This window comes from Strigops habroptila, chromosome Z, assembly GCF_004027225.2.
Source record: "Strigops habroptila isolate Jane chromosome Z, bStrHab1.2.pri, whole genome shotgun sequence".
NCBI lineage: Eukaryota > Metazoa > Chordata > Aves > Psittaciformes > Psittacidae > Strigops > Strigops habroptila.
This window is the reverse complement of record NC_044302.2, coordinates 51,457,933-51,476,700: the sequence shown is the minus strand read 5'-3', so window position 1 is coordinate 51,476,700 and position 18,768 is coordinate 51,457,933. Positions and strand designations below refer to the sequence as shown.

Sequence of the window (18,768 nt, the reverse complement as noted above, 5' to 3'; positions counted from 1 at the left end):
TCCATTTTAAGCAGAGCCGCAGAAAGCTTATGGAGTAAAAAACCACACACGAGCATCACAGTAAGGTTGTTGCTGCTAATAGCAGTGACTATTGCCCAGCACAGAGGCTGTGCCCCGTTGTGGCCATGGTTGAACTAGTCTCAGAACCTTTACCATACCTCAGCTGTTGCCTTCTTTGAACTGCTAAATCAACAGGTCCTGCTGCAAGGGGGAAGTTGAGAGTATCAGCACCACATGTGGCTGCTTAGCACTTTCCAGCACAGGGCTTTTAACTATAAAGTGAAATTTGGTCTCTTACCTGCAAAGTTTGACAATCATCAAGAAAGATCTCTTCTTAGGTGTGCCTAACTTAGAGGCTTACTGGGGGTTGAGTACTTCCCTTCTTGTCCTGAAAGCTAATATAAGAAAAGGGATAGATACAGTCAGGCTCATGTAATGCTTTTCTCTTCAGGCCAGTATGGGATTCCCAGGCCCTGGTACTTTCCTTTCACAAAGTCGTATTGGTTTGGTGAGAAACCACAGGACAGGGAGCACCGTTATCCTGACCAGAAGGGGCCTTCGGAAGGTAGGTGCTGCACATACAGCCTTTCTGCAGTGAAGTGTTAAGAGTCTGCCTTTTTGAAATGAGTCCAAGGACAACAGGGCTGACATGGCTAAGATGAAATTAGTCATCCCTTTGTTATCATGGTTGGGTGCTCTGATCAGATCCAAATAAATCCAAGGTACTTTTCCCACTTGGGTGCAACTGGGTACTCCACCCTCATGGAGTTGAGAATTCCTCCCAGTTTTGCTGACCCTGGTAACCCTGGATATCTCCCAGTTGAGCTCAATAGAGAGAAAAGAGCTAAAGGACAATTTCTATGGAAGATTCCTGTCCCCAGGGAAGAAATGTGGTCAGTTCTTCATGTAGCTCTTCTCAGTTTGGATCTCCACAGACTTGGGGGAATGTGATGTTCGTTAGAACTCCTATGGAGTTGCTGTTAAAACCTATCATCTCTCTCTCTACTTTGCTCTGTTTTCATCTAGTCTGCAAGGAGGAAGAGCCTACACATCTAAGCCTTGGTGTTTCCATCCAGAACCTGGTCAAGGTTTATCGTGATGGCAAGAAAGTTGCTGTAGATGGTCTCACACTGAACTTCTATGAAGGACAAATTACCTCCTTTCTAGGACATAATGGAGCAGGGAAAACCACTACCATGTAAGAACAAAATAATTCTTTAAGACAGTGGGGGAAGTGACTTTGAATAATGCAGTTCCTATCAGCATGGTAGAGGTAGCTATACAATTGCAATGTGCAAGCTAGTGCAGAACAGCTCAGTGGAGCTCTGCCGATTTCCTGTAGTTGTGCTGCTGCTTCAGAAGATGCACAGATACAGGGGGCTGAAACTGGAGATAGTTCAAGTTGAGGCAGCATCGAATGAATCTGCTGGCAGCATTTTTTAGTAATGCCATTTGTGATTCTGACTTACTGGTGTAAGGAAACGAGTTGGGACTAAAAGAATAAACTTTTAGAGGAAAAAATGTTTGCTTTAAACAGAGTCATGTGGGTGTGCTTTGATCACTGTTAAAACCATTGGAGGTGATACTTTTTCTTAATCCATTAGTGAGATGTTTCTTAGGCTGCTTTCCTCATGTGGGAGTTCCCCAGGGCTTCCACCCGCTCTTCATTCATCCATCCTGGCACATGCAGCAGCCATTTCCTAGAGGAGGAGCCTGCTTATCTGTTGTGTTTGTCCTTCAGGTCCATCTTGACTGGCTTGTTCCCCCCAACATCGGGTACAGCCTTCATCCTGGGCAAAGATATCCGCTCTGAGCTCAGCAACATCAGGCAGAACCTGGGTGTCTGTCCACAACACAATGTGCTGTTTGACTTGTGAGTAGCATCTGTGAGATGCAGGGCTGGTGTTACCCAGCAGTTGTCTGGGTTCTTCAGAAAACAGTAGTATGCTTTCAGCTAAGACATTCGTATCTTTATCTGTCCATGGTGTGAGGTGGTGTGAGCTCGGTATAAGGATATTTTGTTTATTGGCAGATTTGTACATGCCTGTGAATTATCAGTGAGAGCCTACGCTTTGATCTTTCATGTACCCTTTAAAAAAATCTACTGTGTTAAACTTAACTAGGCCAAATGTTTCCCCAGTACCTAGTGAGTTGGGATGTTTGGGGTACTCTGTTAAGCACCCTTAAAGGAGGATTACTTACATTAATGCTGAGTAGCCACACTCTGAAATCAGGCCAATCTGAGCACACCCAGTCTTGTAGTCCCTTCCTGAAAACTTGGCCTTAAAAGATGTTTTCCCAAGCAAACAAACATGCCTCCTATAATGGTAATGCAAGGGATAAGCCCAGCATGGTGCTCTCTGCTGTACCCTGAGCCTGCTCCTCTTCCCCAGGCTGACTGTGGAGGAGCACATCTGGTTCTATGCACGGCTCAAAGGACTGCCGGAAAAGAAAGTGAAAGAGGAGGTGGAGCAGATGGCAGTGGATGTCAGTTTGCCTCACAAACTGAAAGCTAGGACAAGCAAACTCTCAGGTAGGTTCAGCTGCTTTTATATTTCTCAGCTGCTTCCTCAGCCCCTGAAAAATTCTTCTGGGTTTCACAGAGACTGCATCATGGACCTTGGTTGGATCCTCCAATTAAGTATAGACTACCACAGTTAAGCACTTAGGGAAATCAGTTATTTATTAAGTACCTTATCAGTGTGTCTTAGTAAACTTAAGATAGCGTAAGATAGTCTTACACTATCTTGTGCTTTCTAATGGCCATTAAAAGTCACTCACTTTCTCAGAGTATTGTATGCTTATTTCCACAATAACATAGTCCTGCTACATGTGATATGTGTTCTCCAAATGCTTACTAGTATGTTTAAGTTTAATGAGTTTATGTGAGAGTTGCTCAGGCCATAATCTCCAAATCCCTTGCTGTTTGTTAACCATATGTGCTGGTTTCTTATGCTGGCTTCTGTTTCTTCACTTGGTGTCCTGGAGTGTCCTTCCCCCTTGTTGAGGACCAACAGGATTCCTGTATCAGTCTGTACCAGATAGTTGAGAGACCAAGACTCCTTTGTCTGACTCAACTATCAGCACAGACTGTGCATTTGACCTTTGGAAGGATCAACAGATGGCCACAGGTTGGTGTTAATGTTGAAGAGTGTAATATAATTCCTGACTGCTGCCTCTGGCATGCTTCCACAGGAGGGGTACCACTTGGGGACCTACTTCTGCAGCTTAAGCTCTGGAGACCTATGCTTCAGATCTTCAAATATGATTAGGCCTCCAAGCTGGCAACTTGCTACTGCCAGTGTTGAGATAGCATGATTCACTTATCAAAGGGCTTGCAAGGTGTCATTTACTGAAGTACAAGGAGAATTGGACACCACTGAGGAAGGTCCATCCAGATGAATTATCCTCTGCCTTGAAAGTGATGGGACCCTGAAGGTCTGAAACAGTAGCAGTGCTTAGTCTTCTAAGTATGCAATTCTGCTTTCTGTCAGAGAGCTCATTATCCACTGTGCTGCAGCTACTGCTGTTCCCCTCATCTCTGCATCAGCCTGAACACCTCTTTCTGTGCCTGTCAGGTGGCATGCAGAGGAAGCTCTCAGTTGCCTTAGCCTTTGTTGGTGGCTCCAAGGTTGTCATTCTGGATGAGCCTACAGCTGGGGTGGATCCTTATTCTCGCAGAGGGATATGGGAATTGCTCCTGAAGTATCGGCAAGGTATGTGGTCTTTTTCTCTTCTCCTAATAAATGTGTCATGGAAAACAAAAGAAAACCAATCTAATTCATGACTGATCTCAAAATAGCAACATGTCTTTGTCAATCTGTTCTGGCCTGCACTGAGGAAGGAACAAAGAGCATGCAGGACAAGGATGTTCTGATCTCTCATCTATCCTCCTTTCTGATCTTATTCATGTTAAAGCTTGTGAACAAAGTTCCTCACTGGGTTGTGAGGGCAATTGAAGTCAGAAATTCACTCCTGTGTTCAGCAGTGTCCTGTTCTTCTCTGTGCAATCAACCCTGCTCACATGAAATTAACCTGTTTTTGCTGAGCATGACAAGGGCCTGCAAAGACCTTAGAGAATAAACTCATGACAGTAATTGTGAACCTTTTCCATACTGCTAGCCTCAGTGAAAGGTGCTTGGACTTGTGGCATCAACATCCCATGCAACTTCATGGCAGGATCCAGATGGTTGTGGCTTTGGCTTGGGAACATAGGTATGGTTGACTTACTAGCAGTGTTTTCCCTTGCTTTCTTCCAGGTCGCACTATCATTCTCTCCACACACCACATGGATGAGGCAGACATTCTGGGGGACCGGATTGCCATCATTTCTCATGGCAAGCTCTGCTGTGTTGGATCTTCTCTCTTCCTGAAGAACCAACTAGGAACAGGCTATTATTTGACCCTGGTCAAGAAGGATGTGGACTCCTCTCTGAGCTCCTGCAGAAACAGCAGCAGCACAGTGTCCTATCTGAAGAAGGTACAGATGACTCTTCCTGCTCATATTTATCCTTCCTTCATGAAATCTTAACCTTGCAGGGAAAAGCAGCTAAGATTTTATATGATGGAATGTCTCAAAGAGAAAACCCTGATTCTTTCAAAGAAGTGTTACTTGTTTTTATAGGTACTGTACCAAATCATGTCTGGTTAAACTGTTGCATGGGGCATACATCTCCATTATAGTTTCCATAGTGTCAGTGGTTCAAAGCTGATCAGAGAGATACAGAATAGATGAAGTGCATGCTTTCGTAACACACACTTCTGTAGCTGCGACCTCTTACTTGTATTTCAGCCCTTTGGCGGTGGTATGTCACCATTACTTTCTAGCTCTTCTGTGGAGTATCCAGCATATTGTAGCATCTGGTTGGAGTTACCTAGAGTGTAGCATCTGATGGGCCCCTTTTTGATTAAACAGCAGGAAACAATGGTTGTCTTCTCTTTTGTGACCAGGATGACAGTGTTTCCCAGAGCAGCTCTGATGCTGGCCTTGGCAGTGACCATGAAAGTGACACACTGACAATAGGTGAGGCTTGGAAAAGAATGTAAGATTCAGTCCAGTGCTGACATTGCTCTATCTTTGACCTTGGACAACTGCCTTAACCTTGTGCCCCTGTGTAGCTACAGTCTTCTGACAATTATTAAATTCAAGAAATGGTATTTTTAAATCCATAAATATTGGAACATTTTTCTTTAGCGGGTCACTTTGGGTTCAAGCTGTCTTGAGATTTAATAATGACAGATTAAATAGTTGCTAGGCTTGTTAGTGATGTGTAATATTTGCTGGTGAACTGTACATAAGTAACTTGCAGAGCTGCCAGTAGCATGTAAAAGCTCTCCCAAATTCTGCAGATAAAAAGAATAGCCAGGCTTGAGTCCAGGCTTTCATCCAAGCTTGTGTTAAATGTAAAAAGAACCAGACTTTCCATGGAAATGAGCTGCTTTCCAGAGATGTTCCATTTTCTCTCAGCAAGGTTTTCCAGACTGAGATCTTCTTTCCACATAATAAGCAGTAAAAAGATGAACACTGTCTTTTCCTTTTGGTTCTTCTAGATGTCTCTGCAATTTCAAATCTCATTACAAAGCATGTTGCTGAGGCCAGGCTGGTAGAGGACATCGGCCATGAATTAACCTATGTCTTGCCGTACAAGGCTGCTAAAGAGGGAGCTTTTGTGGAACTGTTCCATGAAATTGATGACCGTCTTGCTGATCTTGGCATTTCCAGCTACGGCATCTCTGAAACCACTCTGGAGGAGGTGAGTGACCTGCAGATCCTCTTTTGAACTTAAACTAGGCAAAATGAATCATGGCAGAAGTAACAATGAGACGGAGTCTTGCCTCTTCCCATAAACATTTATTGTGGAACAGGCAGCTTTGTGTTCCTCTCCAAAATGGATTGCCTTCTGCCCTTTCTAAGTGTGTGCTCATAGAAGCGTACAGTAAAAACTGAAGTGTAGTACAGACAAGTATAGACAGGTCCTTTGTACTCACTTGCACTTTGCTGAGATGTCATGTGAAGGTTGGCTCCCAATTTGGATTCTAATGACACTGTAAACACTTTTGAGGTATTTTTAGGGACGCTTTGTGCTGCTATTATCTGAAACATACATTTCAGTACTGGAGAATGTGCATTACAGAAACCACTTAGACGTGTGCCCTTGTCAGGGATGTTTTTATGGCTTGTTCCTTGTGGCTGTGTTCCAACTGACAAGTCTCCATTTCTTTTATCACAGAAGTGTCATATACTTTATCCCCTGTTTATCTCCTGTTTTTTTGAATAATGACAAGGGAAGTTGAAATGGTGGTGGTGCTGTTGCTTATTGAGGTTGCCCTCTAGGTCCTCCCACAGCTGTGAAGGCCTGTGTCTGCTATCTGTAAGCTGAAAATGGAATTTTTTCTGGTTTAGGAGAATCTGTGGAACAAGGTCCACAAAGGTGCCTATTCAGGCATTAACAGGAGTGTGAGCACTGTCAGAATAGGAGGAAAATGGAATTCCCTGAATTTAGTAACTAGTTCTGTCCCTGAGACACAGGAGCACTGGGAACTGACATTGGAAAGGGGGAATGGCAGGTATGTGGTTACACGCTGGCTCCTGAAAGCTAGAGAGAAGCCACAAAGTCCTTGTCTCCAGGGACAGGAGAGACAGGGGAGAAACCCCGTATCTTCTCTTCTCATGCTGCATTTGTCTTGTGCTCTCTCATGGCACTCCCCACTGTATCACTCCTCTTCTAATTTTCACTGACGCTTACCATTGTTTTTCAGATCTTTCTGAAAGTGGCTGATGATAGTGGCGTGGATGCAGAAACCTCAGGTGGGTGTAGTTGTCTCCTACAGTGTCAAGGGGCACTTCAGGCCTTGTTTTTTCTGGGGTTAATTGGAGATTAACTGAAGCAGCTCAGCTAATCCGAACTGTGTTATTTTCAGATGGGACATTGCCAGCCAGAAGGAACAGGCGTGTGTTTGGAGACAGACAGAGCTGCCTTCGTCCATTTACAGAAGATGATGCATTTGATCCTAATGATTCAGACATAGATCCAGGTACTGCAGGGGCTCAAGCCGGTTTTCTTCTTGTGGACACTGTTTTATGTTACAAATGCTGCAGATCGTAAGGCTGAGACTGCCAAAGGAGTGATGGCTTATTTGCCTTTAGCAATAGTGATCAGTGCAGTATACACAGCCTGCCAAATTCTCCCATCAAGGCTCAGAAAGATATGGGTCAAAATGCATTCCTGTGAGTTTCTGTTGCCATCTTGATCATCATTGTCTTTTTTTTTTTGGTTGAGTGAGAGTAGCTGCTCCAGCCATCACCCTGTTTCTCCAGCAGAGAAGCTCCCAGAGAATGTCTCTCTGAGCTTCTGAATGAAAGTCATTTCTTCTTGCTAGCAGAATCCAGAGAGACAGACCTTCTCAGTGGCATGGATGGGAAAGGATCCTACCAGATGAAAGGCTGGAAGCTCACCCAGCAGCAGTTCATGGCTCTGTTGTGGAAGAGGCTGCTTATTGCCAAGAGAAGCCGGAAGGGCTTCTTTGCTCAGGTGAGAGCACCCAACATCTGCAGGGTCCCTCACCAGGGACAGCTCTGGACCATGCATTGTACTGAGAGTTGAAGGTGGGCAGAAAACCTCAGTGGAATACAGATAACCAAAATGGTCTTCACTGCACATCTGAGCAAAATGGGACCTGTGCCAGTGAAAGTAGTTACATATTAAGCATGTAGTTATGGTATTCTTGCACAGCAAGGATGCAACGGAGATTCAATTCCCAATTTGGCCTTGAGAGCAGCATTTGCAGGCTGAATCCTCTATATCCCAAATGAGTGCCCTGATTGAATGCCAGGATAGGTCTTGAATTGGTGTCTAGCAATGCTTTAGTGTAAATAGCAAAGACCTTCCTGGGAAACTTCACATGTAGCTCCTGATGTCTCTGGGAACACTCACATTAAAAAGGCCTTATTCTTTCCTTGCAATTTCAGATCGTGCTGCCTGCTGTCTTTGTGTGTATTGCTCTCATGTTCAGCCTGATTGTTCCTCCCTTTGGAAAGTATCCCAGCCTGGAATTACAACCCTGGATGTATGATGAGCAGTACACTTTTATTAGGTATGTTTCCTGTGGCCTAATAATTCTGTTCTCTGAAAACGTGAGTTACTGATTTCCTTACTGGGTTGTTTAAATTTGTTTTCTGTGTTTAGCTCAGAAGCACATTTTAAGAGAGTCCTGTTATTTTCTTTTTGGACCTTTAAATGCCAACTACTGGCAAGACCATATCAATTTCTGAGTGGTGCTGACTCTAGTAATAATATGCACAAGACCAGGAGTGTGTGTGTCCTTCTAGGCCAAGCTTTTTTCAAAGGGAAATCTGCACCCATATCCTTTTCCTGAGCTCTTTCATTGTGCTGTCAGGCTTACTCTGCTGCCACTTTTGCTGTGTGCCTGTCATCCCACCGACCTGGTAGTCTTTCTCTGCTTTACCCGTAGCAATGATGCTCCAGAAGATCCAAGCACTCAGAGGCTTTTGGATGCCCTTCTCAATAAACCTGGCTTTGGTACACGCTGTATGCAGGGACACTCCATCCCGTAAGTAGAACTCTGGGCTGGGAAGGAGGAGCCCAGCCCCAGCTTCTGGTCACCCAGTAGATTTAGCCAGCTTTAGGGTACAGTAGTCATACATGGCCAGACCAGGATTTAAGCCAAAAGAGTTGCAATTATCTTCATTTTTTTGGCTAAGGACCTTTTAGAAAATTACCAGCCCTCAGCATGGTGAGGGAGTGAGGTTTGAGTGCACGTCCTCACTGACAGAGATGGAAAGGAGACAGTAATCTCTCCCTTAAATTACTGTTTGGTCCTGAACGTGGAAAAGGACCTAGTCATGTTGCTGTATGTTGTTGGCTATAGCTATTCCCATTCCACAGTCCTCTGTTTCTATCTTCACTAGGAACAAACAAATGCCAGCAGAAAGAGTGGAGAGCCAGACAGCATTGGTGGTGTTTCCTAGCTCTGCCACTGAATAGCTGCATGGCCCTATGTGCTGGTCAGTAGTGGAAAGTAAGCTGTATCCTGCCAAAGAGGCACAGGAGCTGGGTTACTCCACCCATGGAGCACTGTGAGGAGGCTGCCCACTGATGTTGCCTTGGGGAGGGCCTTGGGCACTGGACCTTGGGCCTTGGGGAGGAGCCATATTTTGATGCTCCAAAGGCAGAAATGTCATCCAAGAAAGACTGCCTGCCATGATCTTAGCATCATAGAATATCTTGAGTTGGAACTGACCCATAAGGATCATTAAGCCCAACTCCCTGCTCCTTGCAGGATTACCTGAAACTAAACCATATGACTAAAAGCATCACCCAGACACTGCTTGAACTCTGGACACTGTGCATGCTGGGGCTGACTGAAATAAAGCACTCGCATGTTGTGGAGTGAATGAGAAGAGGGGAGTGTCTGCATGCTGTGAAGTGAATGAGAAGAGGAGAGTGTCTGGTACTACTCAGTTTTGGCCAACCTCAGTCTCCTGGGATCTGTTAGAAGCTGCAGAGTTGCTCTGAGCTGTTCATCTCATGAGGTCAGGCTCCTTTGAAAGAACAGCCTGCCTTTCCTGGGGACTGTGGCATCTGTTATTTAAATGGCCTGTGAGAAAAGGCTCTCATAGTTGTTTTAAAAACTGCATTTGCCTTGCCTCTTCCCTGACACAGAGACACTCCTTGTACTGTGGGGCAGACAGAATGGACCACTGCTTCAGTCCCAGACTCAGTCCTGAACATCTTCTTGAAAGGCAACTGGAGCATGGAGAACCCTTCCCCATCTTGTGAGTGCAGCAATGAGAAGATCAAGAAAATGCTGCCTGTGTGTCCCCCTGGTGCAGGCGGGCTGCCACCACCACAGGTAGGAGGGAGCTCAGTGATACTGCAATGAGGGATGCTCCTGGAGAGCAGAGCAGCTGGGTGTGATTCTTGTGTGCTGCACACAGTTTGTTTGACTCAGCATCTGTGTTTTCTGATGGGCATTTATCTGTGTTTTCCCTGCTGATGCCAGCGCGAGCAAGATACTACTGACATCCTCCAGAATCTGACAGGTCGCAATATATCAGACTACCTAGTGAAGACCTACGTGCAGATCATTGGGAAAAGGTAATTGTTGAGCACACCCTCCTCCTTCGCTCCCCATCAAACGCTACTTGCTGCATGGGGGTGTTGCACAGATCAGGCAAATAGGCCTGTGCAGCTCAAACTCTTAAGCAGTGGGCCAGAGCCACTCAGCTCCAGTGGTGTTTCTGCTTTATTAGTTTCTGCTGCGGCAGCTCCGTGGGCTGTGTCCTGAGCCTTGCAGGCACAATACAGAGCAAGTCTAGTCTCCAGCCTGTATTGGAGGGGGATTACACCAAAGAGGAGTAGTGGGACTTATGCCAAATGTGAGAGGCTATTGCACTCTCTTTGCCTGGCCATGTGCCTGCAGCACTGTTAAGTCTGTGTCTTCTCTTGTTTCATGTGTTATATATCAGCTTTCTTTTCTGTCTCTACAGCTTAAAAAATAAGGTCTGGGTGAATGAGTTCAGGTAAGTTACTGCCTTTTCTCTAGCTTATATGTGTCCACTAATCCTCAAGCACCGTATTAAGCAGGACAGACCCACCCCCCTTCACAGTTTGTTTTATAATTTTTAGCTGCCAAATGTTGAGGGAGCATGTTTAAGGATAAACTGGGACAACCCCAGAGCACATCACTGGAAAGCATGTTTGCCTTATGCAGAGAGCAGTATTGGCTTGAAAAGATTTTCAGGACCAGCCAACTGATATTTCATTCTGGCAAGTGCTATTTTCCAAGCAGAAGAGCCAGGGAGATGCCCTGCTTTGACTGCACTCGCAGCAGGGGATAGCAGCATTCATCGAACAGAACAGCATGCTGAGCAGTCATAGGATGGGTATTTAACCCCAGAAAAAAAGGAGTAGGAGACATCATGGCTAAGCATCAGTGTAGGAAGATCAAAGTAATTCCTTTGTGTAGGAGCAGAGACACTGCCCTTGGATACAGTGCAGGAAAAGGAGACATCTGGGGACGGAGGAGGAGTGGCATTTTTTGGAGGTCAGCAAGTAGTCAGGTTTTAGCATCACTTTCTACCTGAACTTTCAGGTATGGTGGCTTTTCCTTGGGAGCCAGCAGTTCCCTCATGCTTCCTCCAAGCCTTGAAGTCACTGATGCCATTAAACAAGTGAAGAAAATCTTGGAGCTAGCACAGGTGAGTAGCTGTCTTCCGTTAACCTAGGATGCACGAATGTCAGAGTCCTGTTACTTGGAAATGACTTGCAAGCCATAAAACGGGGTGCATGTTAGTTGCATCCAGAGGCTTCTCCCTGTTGCCTCTGAGCTGGGGTCTCCCAGGCATCTGGGAGCAGCAGAAGGCTTAGGGACACGCTCACCTGAAGCTTATGTGGCCCACATGCTGATGTGGGTTCTGTCTGAAACCACTTGCAAGTGGTGGGGATTACAGTCACCTCTGAGTGTTTTGTGGCAGGTCAGGGCAGGCTGTCTTGGGGAATTAACAAGTGGCTGCCATCTTCTTCAAAACCTCGCTTGAGCCCTTCTGTGCTGAGTCTGCCTTGACTAAGAAGAGAATATGGGCCACTGATTTATTCTGAGGCTGCCTGTGGGCTGCAATGTCTCTGAAGGTTGCCTGCAACCCTGGCTAATACTTACTGCTGGGAAAAAAAAGAAGCCTAAGGCTGACCTCTCATAATGGTGGGACTGCAGAAAGGAAAGAGGGGAGGAAAGCTGCAATTTCTCAGCCTTCCTGCTACCTCCAGCTTGGGAGATACAGGCTGCAGAATGGAAAGAAAACTGTCAGAGCTGTGAGAAACGTGTGAACCCTGCTAGACTGCAGTACATGAACGAAGGTACTCTCAGAGGGGAAGTAACTGTTTCTTTGCTGTTTGCAGGGGAGTTCTGGAGATCGGTTTCTCAACAGCTTGTCAAGTTTCATGAAAGGCCTGGATACAAAGAACAATGTGAAGGTAAATTAACAAATCCTCACTGCTGTGCCTGTTATTTGAAGCTCTGGTAACCTGGAGTGATTTTTAGTTAGCAAAGTCACAGCAGTTTGCGTTGGACAACTGCACAGACCATAGCTCTCTGTATTTGCTAGTGAAGCAAATGCAGTTTGCATTCTTGTGTGGGTTTCCCCAAAATTTGTTCCTCCCTTGGAAGTCTAGGCCTAAGGCTCAGGAGTTCAGTGCTGGGTCAGTACTAGCTTTCAGCAGCCTCTTGTGGTTATTCATCAAACTGTATGTTCTGTCCTTGAGCAAACTAGTGGAAGGATGTGGAAAGAAATCATGTGCCCTCAGTAGAGGAAAGGATGTTCTGCAGGGCTTAGAAACCTGTTGGGTAGCTGATGTATCTCATGCCTTTTTGATGCTGACATGGTCTCTTACAGGTGTGGTTCAATAACAAGGGCTGGCATGCCATTGCCTCCTTCTTGAATGTGATCAACAATGCCATCCTTCGGGCTAACCTGGAGCAGGGAAAAAATCCTAGTGCTTACGGGATCACTGCCTTCAATCATCCACTCAACCTCACCAAGCAACAGCTCTCTGAAGTGGCCCTGTAAGTCCTGACAGGAATGTGGCTAGGTTTGGGCTCATCAGCTGCTGGTTACTGGAAACAGGCAACATGGGAGGTTTTAGCCTCACTGGTGGAAATTCAGTGGCCTGTGATATTTAGGCTCTGACATGATGGCCTTATTTTCTGTGGTCTGGGCAGGTGGCAACATGTGCTGTTGAGACTTGCTGTTGAACAGCACTGCTATGCAAGCTTTCTATGTCCCTGGAAGCACAGCTTCTAAGAACCAGTGTAGTCTTCAGACCTGCTGCTGCTTGGGAAATTCCTCTCAGCCATATCCAGAAAGGTGGCTCTTTTGTCCCAAGGTGCCACTGTTCGACTAGGAACTTGATAGATCCTGTTCATTTTTGCCAACTGTCTCAGCTTGGTGGGGGGGGTGTCACACAGTAATGCACAGTGCTTACTGCACTTAGGCGCTGCTACCACAGCCAGAGTCAGGAGTCATAAGCTGTGTGCAGATAGATCCTTCAAATCTTAGAGCAGTGGCACATAACAGTCTGAACTTTAAAGAAACAAAAATCAAACAAGCAAAAAGACAAAGCCCCAACAACCTCAACAAATGCATGAAGTAAGAAACAAAGTGGTTGTGGTAAGGAAGGCAGGAAGCAGTCTGTTATGCTGAAGTTGCTAATCTCCAGGTTGTGGTGCTCTTCTTGAGATGCCAAGAGGCTGTTCATGTTCCCTTTGTTGTATGGCTGGAGAAAAATTGCAGTTAAGACAGCCTCATGTGGCCATCCTTCATTCTGCAAAACAAGAATTGCAGAAGGAGAAACAGTTTCTATACTACCCTGCATGAGCTGTTTTATTTCGTCTCAAAGGAGCCAGCACCAGCATACAAACACTTTGCTTTCTTCTCCTTTTTTTTGTCCAGGATGACCACCTCAGTGGATGTCCTAGTCTCTATCTGTGTGATCTTTGCCATGTCCTTTGTTCCTGCCAGCTTTGTGGTTTTCCTTATCCAGGAACGTGTCAGCAAGGCTAAACACTTGCAGTTCATCAGTGGTGTGAAGCCTGTGATCTACTGGCTGGCCAACTTTGTCTGGGATATGGTAAGGGCTTTGTAACTGTGCTAAACTGTCCTCCCTTCTGTGTTTATAGGATGTCTGTTGCATTGAAGTGCAAAGTGCAGTTTGGGCCAGTGGGCACTATACTAATTCGGTGAATTAATAACTGTGCCTGTTACTTCTGTGTTTACTCTTGGGTCAGTGGTTCACCTCAGAGGAAGAAGGAACACTGAACAGAGGATGGGAGGGCAACCATAAGCTCAATTATCAGCGTTTATTATGTCACTTTTAAAATACATGCTCCAAAGTGTTTGCTTATGCAGCCCCTTGTTCTGCTCCGTTCAAAGCAGGGTTTTTTTCAACACGTGGTGTCCAGAACCTCTGAGATTCTGCTGACTACTTCCAGAGGGACCAAGAAGCATAAATCCATGTGTGCTACATTGTAGTTCACACATGTGACACTTCTAAGAATCTCCCATTGGAAACAGCTTTGGGAACACTGAACAATGTTGAAAAACATTGGTTCAGAGCAGAAAGACACCTTTCATTTTTTTGTCATTTGGAAACAAATCTAAAGCCATATTTTTCACCTTCCAGTGCAACTACATTGTTCCAGCCACGCTAGTCATCATCATCTTCATCTGCTTCCAGCAGAAGTCCTATGTATCCTCCTCCAATTTGCCTGTGCTGGCTCTCCTTCTGTTTCTCTATGGGTAAGGGACTTCTCATCAGAAAGATGGCTGGGAAGGCTCTTAGACTTGGAAGGTGCTTTCCTGATATTGCTGCCTTTCCTCTTGCCAGGTGGTCCATCACCCCTCTGATGTATCCAGCCTCCTTCGTGTTCAAAATCCCCAGCACAGCATATGTTGTGCTGACCAGTGTGAACCTCTTCATTGGCATCAATAGTAGTGTGGCCACCTTTGTCTTGGAGCTCTTCACCAACAACGTATGTTTTCCCAGAAGCTCCTCGCTGTCTTGGGCTGTGAAGTGTACATTGTGGGAAGAGGTTGAGGTAACTCCCTGTGGGAGTTACCTATTGATTGTACCACTGCCCGTAGGCATAAGGAGGCAGTCCTTGATGATGGTCCCTTTTGTTACAAGGCTTGTTTTAGCTTAGTAAGAACATGTACATGTTTGTAGATAAGTGCCTGGCAGAACAGGAACCTCTCCTCAGGCTGCTGTCAGTCCAACCCATGAGCTAAACTGGAAGACCACAGCCATTGAGATAACCAAACTGTGCAAGCACAACTTTCCTGTTTCCTCAACCTGTAGCCTTTCTGCACATTACTGTTTGCAAACACTGCCTTTTAGACCATGACTGTTTGGAGGAATTTATCCTTCAGTGCAGTTTGCTTGTATTGATAGCATCTTGAACAAGGCAAGAACAGTGACTGTCCTGAGGAGCCATGGCACTGGCTTTTGGGAGAGCATTTCTAATCCTCGAATTTTAGGGGATGCAGTGGTGGGGGAGGGAGGGGTCAATCACAACATGCATTTGAACTCATTCTTAAAGGTCTTTTCCAGCCAAAATGATTCTATGATTCTGTGGGTCACACTTGGCAGGTGGTGGCTGCTTTCTGCTCAGATAGCTCACTGGCACTTGATTTTTGTCTTAACAGAAGCTGAACAATATCAATGACATCCTGAAGTCTGTTTTCCTCATCTTCCCCCACTTCTGCCTGGGACGGGGACTCATTGACATGGTGAAAAACCAGGCTATGGCTGATGCTCTGGAGAGGTTTGGTGAGTGAAACTGTGTATCACAGGGACAGTGACCTGAACTGAACAGGGAAAGCTCAAGTCTGCTCTGGATAAGCAGCACCCTTTGCTTGTTTGACTTCTCAGGAGCTAAAAGTGCACAATTTGCAGCACAAATCTGATCTAAGCTGGCAAGTGTCTACAGCTGTCCTTTTTAGGTTGTTTCAAGGACAGAAGAGGGCCTGCCAGATAGATTCCCACAGTTTTGAGTTATTAGGGGCATTAAACAAAAATGCATAAACACAACTGTATAGAGAGGATCATTAGGCCAAGTGTAAGGAGTGGCTGAGACCCTGGAAAGCTGGATGGTTCTTTTTTTAATGGGATGCAGATGACAGGCCTGAGTCAGTATTTCTGTGCTTCACTAACCTTTCAGAAAGTTGGGCCAGCTCTCCTTTGGCAGACTGAATTCTCCAGGCCCATGTCCCAGCTTTGCTACAGCAAGAAATACACATGCAGCCGCAACTGGTCCCATGTGTGGTCTGTCCTTTCTCTCCTCCCACTGGCTGCATTCCAGTTGCCCCAGTGCCCAACTTGGTGAGCTCTGCAGGAAGAAATGCTAGCCTGCTTCTGTTGCTTGGGAAAGGTGACTGTGCTCTTCGTCTTATTTTGGCAGGAGAAAATCGTTTTGTGTCTCCTCTGTCATGGGACCTGGTGGGAAGGAACCTCTTTGCCATGGCAGTAGAGGGCGTTGTCTTCTTCCTCATCACAGTGCTCATCCAGTACAGGTTCTTCATCAGGCCCAGGTAGGATGTCTGCTTCACTTCACCATTGCAGGCAGCTGAAGTTTTCATTGGTGCCCCCCATGAAGTGGGGAGAATATTAACTGTGGAGGCCCTGTCATCTTCTGCTAAGGCTTTAGCATGTTACTCTCTCCAGGCCTGTCTATGCCAAGCTGCCTCCTGTGAATGATGAAGATGAAGATGTAACCAGAGAAAGACAGAGGATAATTAGCGGAGGAGGACAGAGTGACATCTTGGAAATCAAGGAGCTAACCAAGGTGACAAAAGTTTTGTATTCCTAAGACTACTCGGTACAAACCATGCAGTTCACCAGAAGCCTCATTCAAAGGCATTTAGTGGGGTCAAAACCAGAGTGTGTTTGGAGTTTTGAACATGTATGGCTCAAATTAGAGTTCTCATTGACGTGGTCCTTCTCATTCTTTTTCTCCTGATTTCAGATTTACAGAATGAAGCGAAAGCCAGCTGTGGATAGGATCTGTGTTGGAATACCCCCTGGTGAGGTAAGCTTATCTGTCAAATTCCTTGCTCTGCTATTGCTGCAGTATTTAAGAGCAACAGACAGCAGAGAGTACGGTAAGATCAGAAACAGATTATATTCAGATTACATCAAAGGAAATTGCCTGGAAGTTGAAGCAGTTTCTGATCCTGTGTCTCTCTGCCTTTGAAGAAGGTACTCAACTTAGTGTCTGGGACCAGAGGCCAAACTCTGGTACCCTCAAGGGTTGGCATAGATAGCCTGTGGTGGCACTGCACCAAGGTGGCACCACAATTTGTTCATTTTCGCAGCCTAAAGACTTATACTGAAAGTAAAAGCCCAGAGGCTTTTTCTCTGAAAACGCACAAAAGACTCCTTCCAGGTGTCCTGAGGGCCAGATTTGCTCCTTCCCATCTTGTCAGTGCTGAAATGATGTAGCTGAATCCTGTTCTCAAAAACACTGCGCTCATCTGCTCTTTTGTATCACCAGTGCTTTGGACTCCTGGGAGTAAACGGTGCTGGCAAGTCATCTACTTTTAAGATGCTAACTGGTGATACAGATGTGACAGGAGGAGAAGCTTTCCTCAAAGGAAACAGGTGAAAGACCATGCATCTTTCTCTGCTTTGTGTCAAAGCAGGTCCTTTGCTGCTTTCTTCTTCATCTTTCGCAGCCTTAGTTCCACTTTCAGCAAGTCTAAACTCTGCCCCGCATCTCCCTTTTTCAACTCCTGACACCTGTTTCAGCCCTTTGCTGAGTCTGGTAAAGTATTTCATGAGCTTAGGAAAATTGATTTATTCTGGTAGTCACTTCTCAGTATCTGCCCCCTCATGTTCAAATATCATATTGAAAAAAAGAGGGGGCGACAGGGTGAGAGAAAAAAGAGTTTGACCAAGATGGACTTCTAGGATCCTGCATTTTTGTTAGTTCAGTGATTCCAAAAGCACTGTTCCACTTTCCTCCTTTTAACACCTAAAATAGCAGCATGTACTTCTGAAATCCTAACAAAGGGGTTTTTCTTTTGCAGTATCTTGTCCAACATCCAAGAAGTCCATCAGAACATGGGCTACTGCCCACAGTTCGATGCTGTTAATGAGCTGCTGACAGGGCGAGAGCACTTGGAGTTCTACGCACTCCTGAGAGGTGTTCCAGAGAAGGAAGTCTGCAAGGTAAACCAAATGCCATAGGACCCACTCCAGTGACCAGTTGTTCCTGCTTTCGTGCACCCTCCCTGCAACACATGCAATGCCATGATGCGAAGCTGTTGAAGATACTGTATGGTGAAATCTATCCCCCTTCCCTTCCAGAGCAAATCAAAGTTGCTAAAATATACTAAATGGAAGGTCAGATACTTTGGGTCCTGAATTCTCACAGTGGATGCATTTCTCCACTGAATGACTTCTTTCCTTTAATAGTTTAAGGGCTGTGAAGCTGCAGGTCATGCAGAACCTAATCTGCTGTCAAGAGTTAATTCTTCAAAGTCCCAGGGAGGAAGCACTCTACAGCTTAACAGAAGCCTCATGCTGGCTGTTACATCTTTCCAGTTGATTGTGCTGCATCCTTAACGTCCTGCTATTTCAGCATTCAGACATGGTGTTACACTAACAGTCTTTAGGCAACTTAACAGCAGCTGCCAGTACCATACAGCATCCTTCACAGTTTTCATTAAGTGTCATGGGTGCTGCAGAGCAGGAACTGCTGTAGGTAGGAAGATGACATCTATACCCAGTGCTTTGGATAGGGTCAGATCTGGTGCCTAGGGTATATCCAGGTAGCTTGAATCCCTCTTTGAGAGTAGTGATGATGGGTGAAGTCTGCAGGCTCCTTTGAAGGTTGCTGGTGAGTTCCTCTGTGTGATGTTCCCATCCTCCCCATGTAAAAAGAGACCCAGTTCTGTATATGATCCAAGTAGTAGCTGAATCTCTTCCCCCTAATACTTTTTAGTGCCCAGGGCAACAATGCCTGGCCATTGGCACCAGTGGTAATACTCCTGAACAACAAGCCAGATCCTCCCCATCTGTCTGAAGGGCTAAGGTGCAGCACAGTGGGATTGCTGTGTGTCAGTAGTGACCATGTCCCTGCTGCAAGTCCACAACAACTGGAAAGCTAGCTGCACGGGGCAGTCTGCCATTCTTTTGGATCTACAGGTGCATTCCCAGCATCCGGCCTATGAAAGATCATCTCTAGAATGCT

General features: G+C 45.7%; 1 protein-coding gene across 5 annotated transcripts in view; it reads left to right on the top strand.

The window, feature by feature from the left end:
• ABCA1 (ATP binding cassette subfamily A member 1) overlaps positions 1–18,768 on the top strand; it is a 94,529-nt gene that overhangs the window by 68,126 nt on the left and 7,635 nt on the right. For 3 of the 5 annotated variants that reach the window (XM_030470606.1, XM_030470605.1, XM_030470607.1), the window contains 28 exons: positions 452–565; positions 1,027–1,198; positions 1,742–1,873; positions 2,394–2,533; positions 3,579–3,716; positions 4,260–4,480; positions 4,951–5,023; positions 5,551–5,753; positions 6,760–6,808; positions 6,922–7,035; positions 7,381–7,532; positions 7,970–8,094; positions 8,473–8,571; positions 9,684–9,873; positions 10,024–10,118; positions 10,511–10,543; positions 11,116–11,221; positions 11,919–11,993; positions 12,413–12,582; positions 13,469–13,646; positions 14,199–14,314; positions 14,403–14,547; positions 15,221–15,344; positions 15,976–16,105; positions 16,239–16,359; positions 16,540–16,602; positions 17,068–17,174; positions 17,603–17,744. In XM_030470606.1, the coding sequence (XP_030326466.1) occupies positions 452–565; positions 1,027–1,198; positions 1,742–1,873; positions 2,394–2,533; positions 3,579–3,716; positions 4,260–4,480; positions 4,951–5,023; positions 5,551–5,753; positions 6,760–6,808; positions 6,922–7,035; positions 7,381–7,532; positions 7,970–8,094; positions 8,473–8,571; positions 9,684–9,873; positions 10,024–10,118; positions 10,511–10,543; positions 11,116–11,221; positions 11,919–11,993; positions 12,413–12,582; positions 13,469–13,646; positions 14,199–14,314; positions 14,403–14,547; positions 15,221–15,344; positions 15,976–16,105; positions 16,239–16,359; positions 16,540–16,602; positions 17,068–17,174; positions 17,603–17,744 (3,527 nt within the window). The remainder of the gene's footprint in view (positions 1–451; positions 566–1,026; positions 1,199–1,741; positions 1,874–2,393; positions 2,534–3,578; positions 3,717–4,259; positions 4,481–4,950; positions 5,024–5,550; positions 5,754–6,759; positions 6,809–6,921; positions 7,036–7,380; positions 7,533–7,969; positions 8,095–8,472; positions 8,572–9,683; positions 9,874–10,023; positions 10,119–10,510; positions 10,544–11,115; positions 11,222–11,918; positions 11,994–12,412; positions 12,583–13,468; positions 13,647–14,198; positions 14,315–14,402; positions 14,548–15,220; positions 15,345–15,975; positions 16,106–16,238; positions 16,360–16,539; positions 16,603–17,067; positions 17,175–17,602; positions 17,745–18,768) is intronic. The other 2 variants (XM_030470608.1, XM_030470609.1) reach the window with 2 other exon arrangements.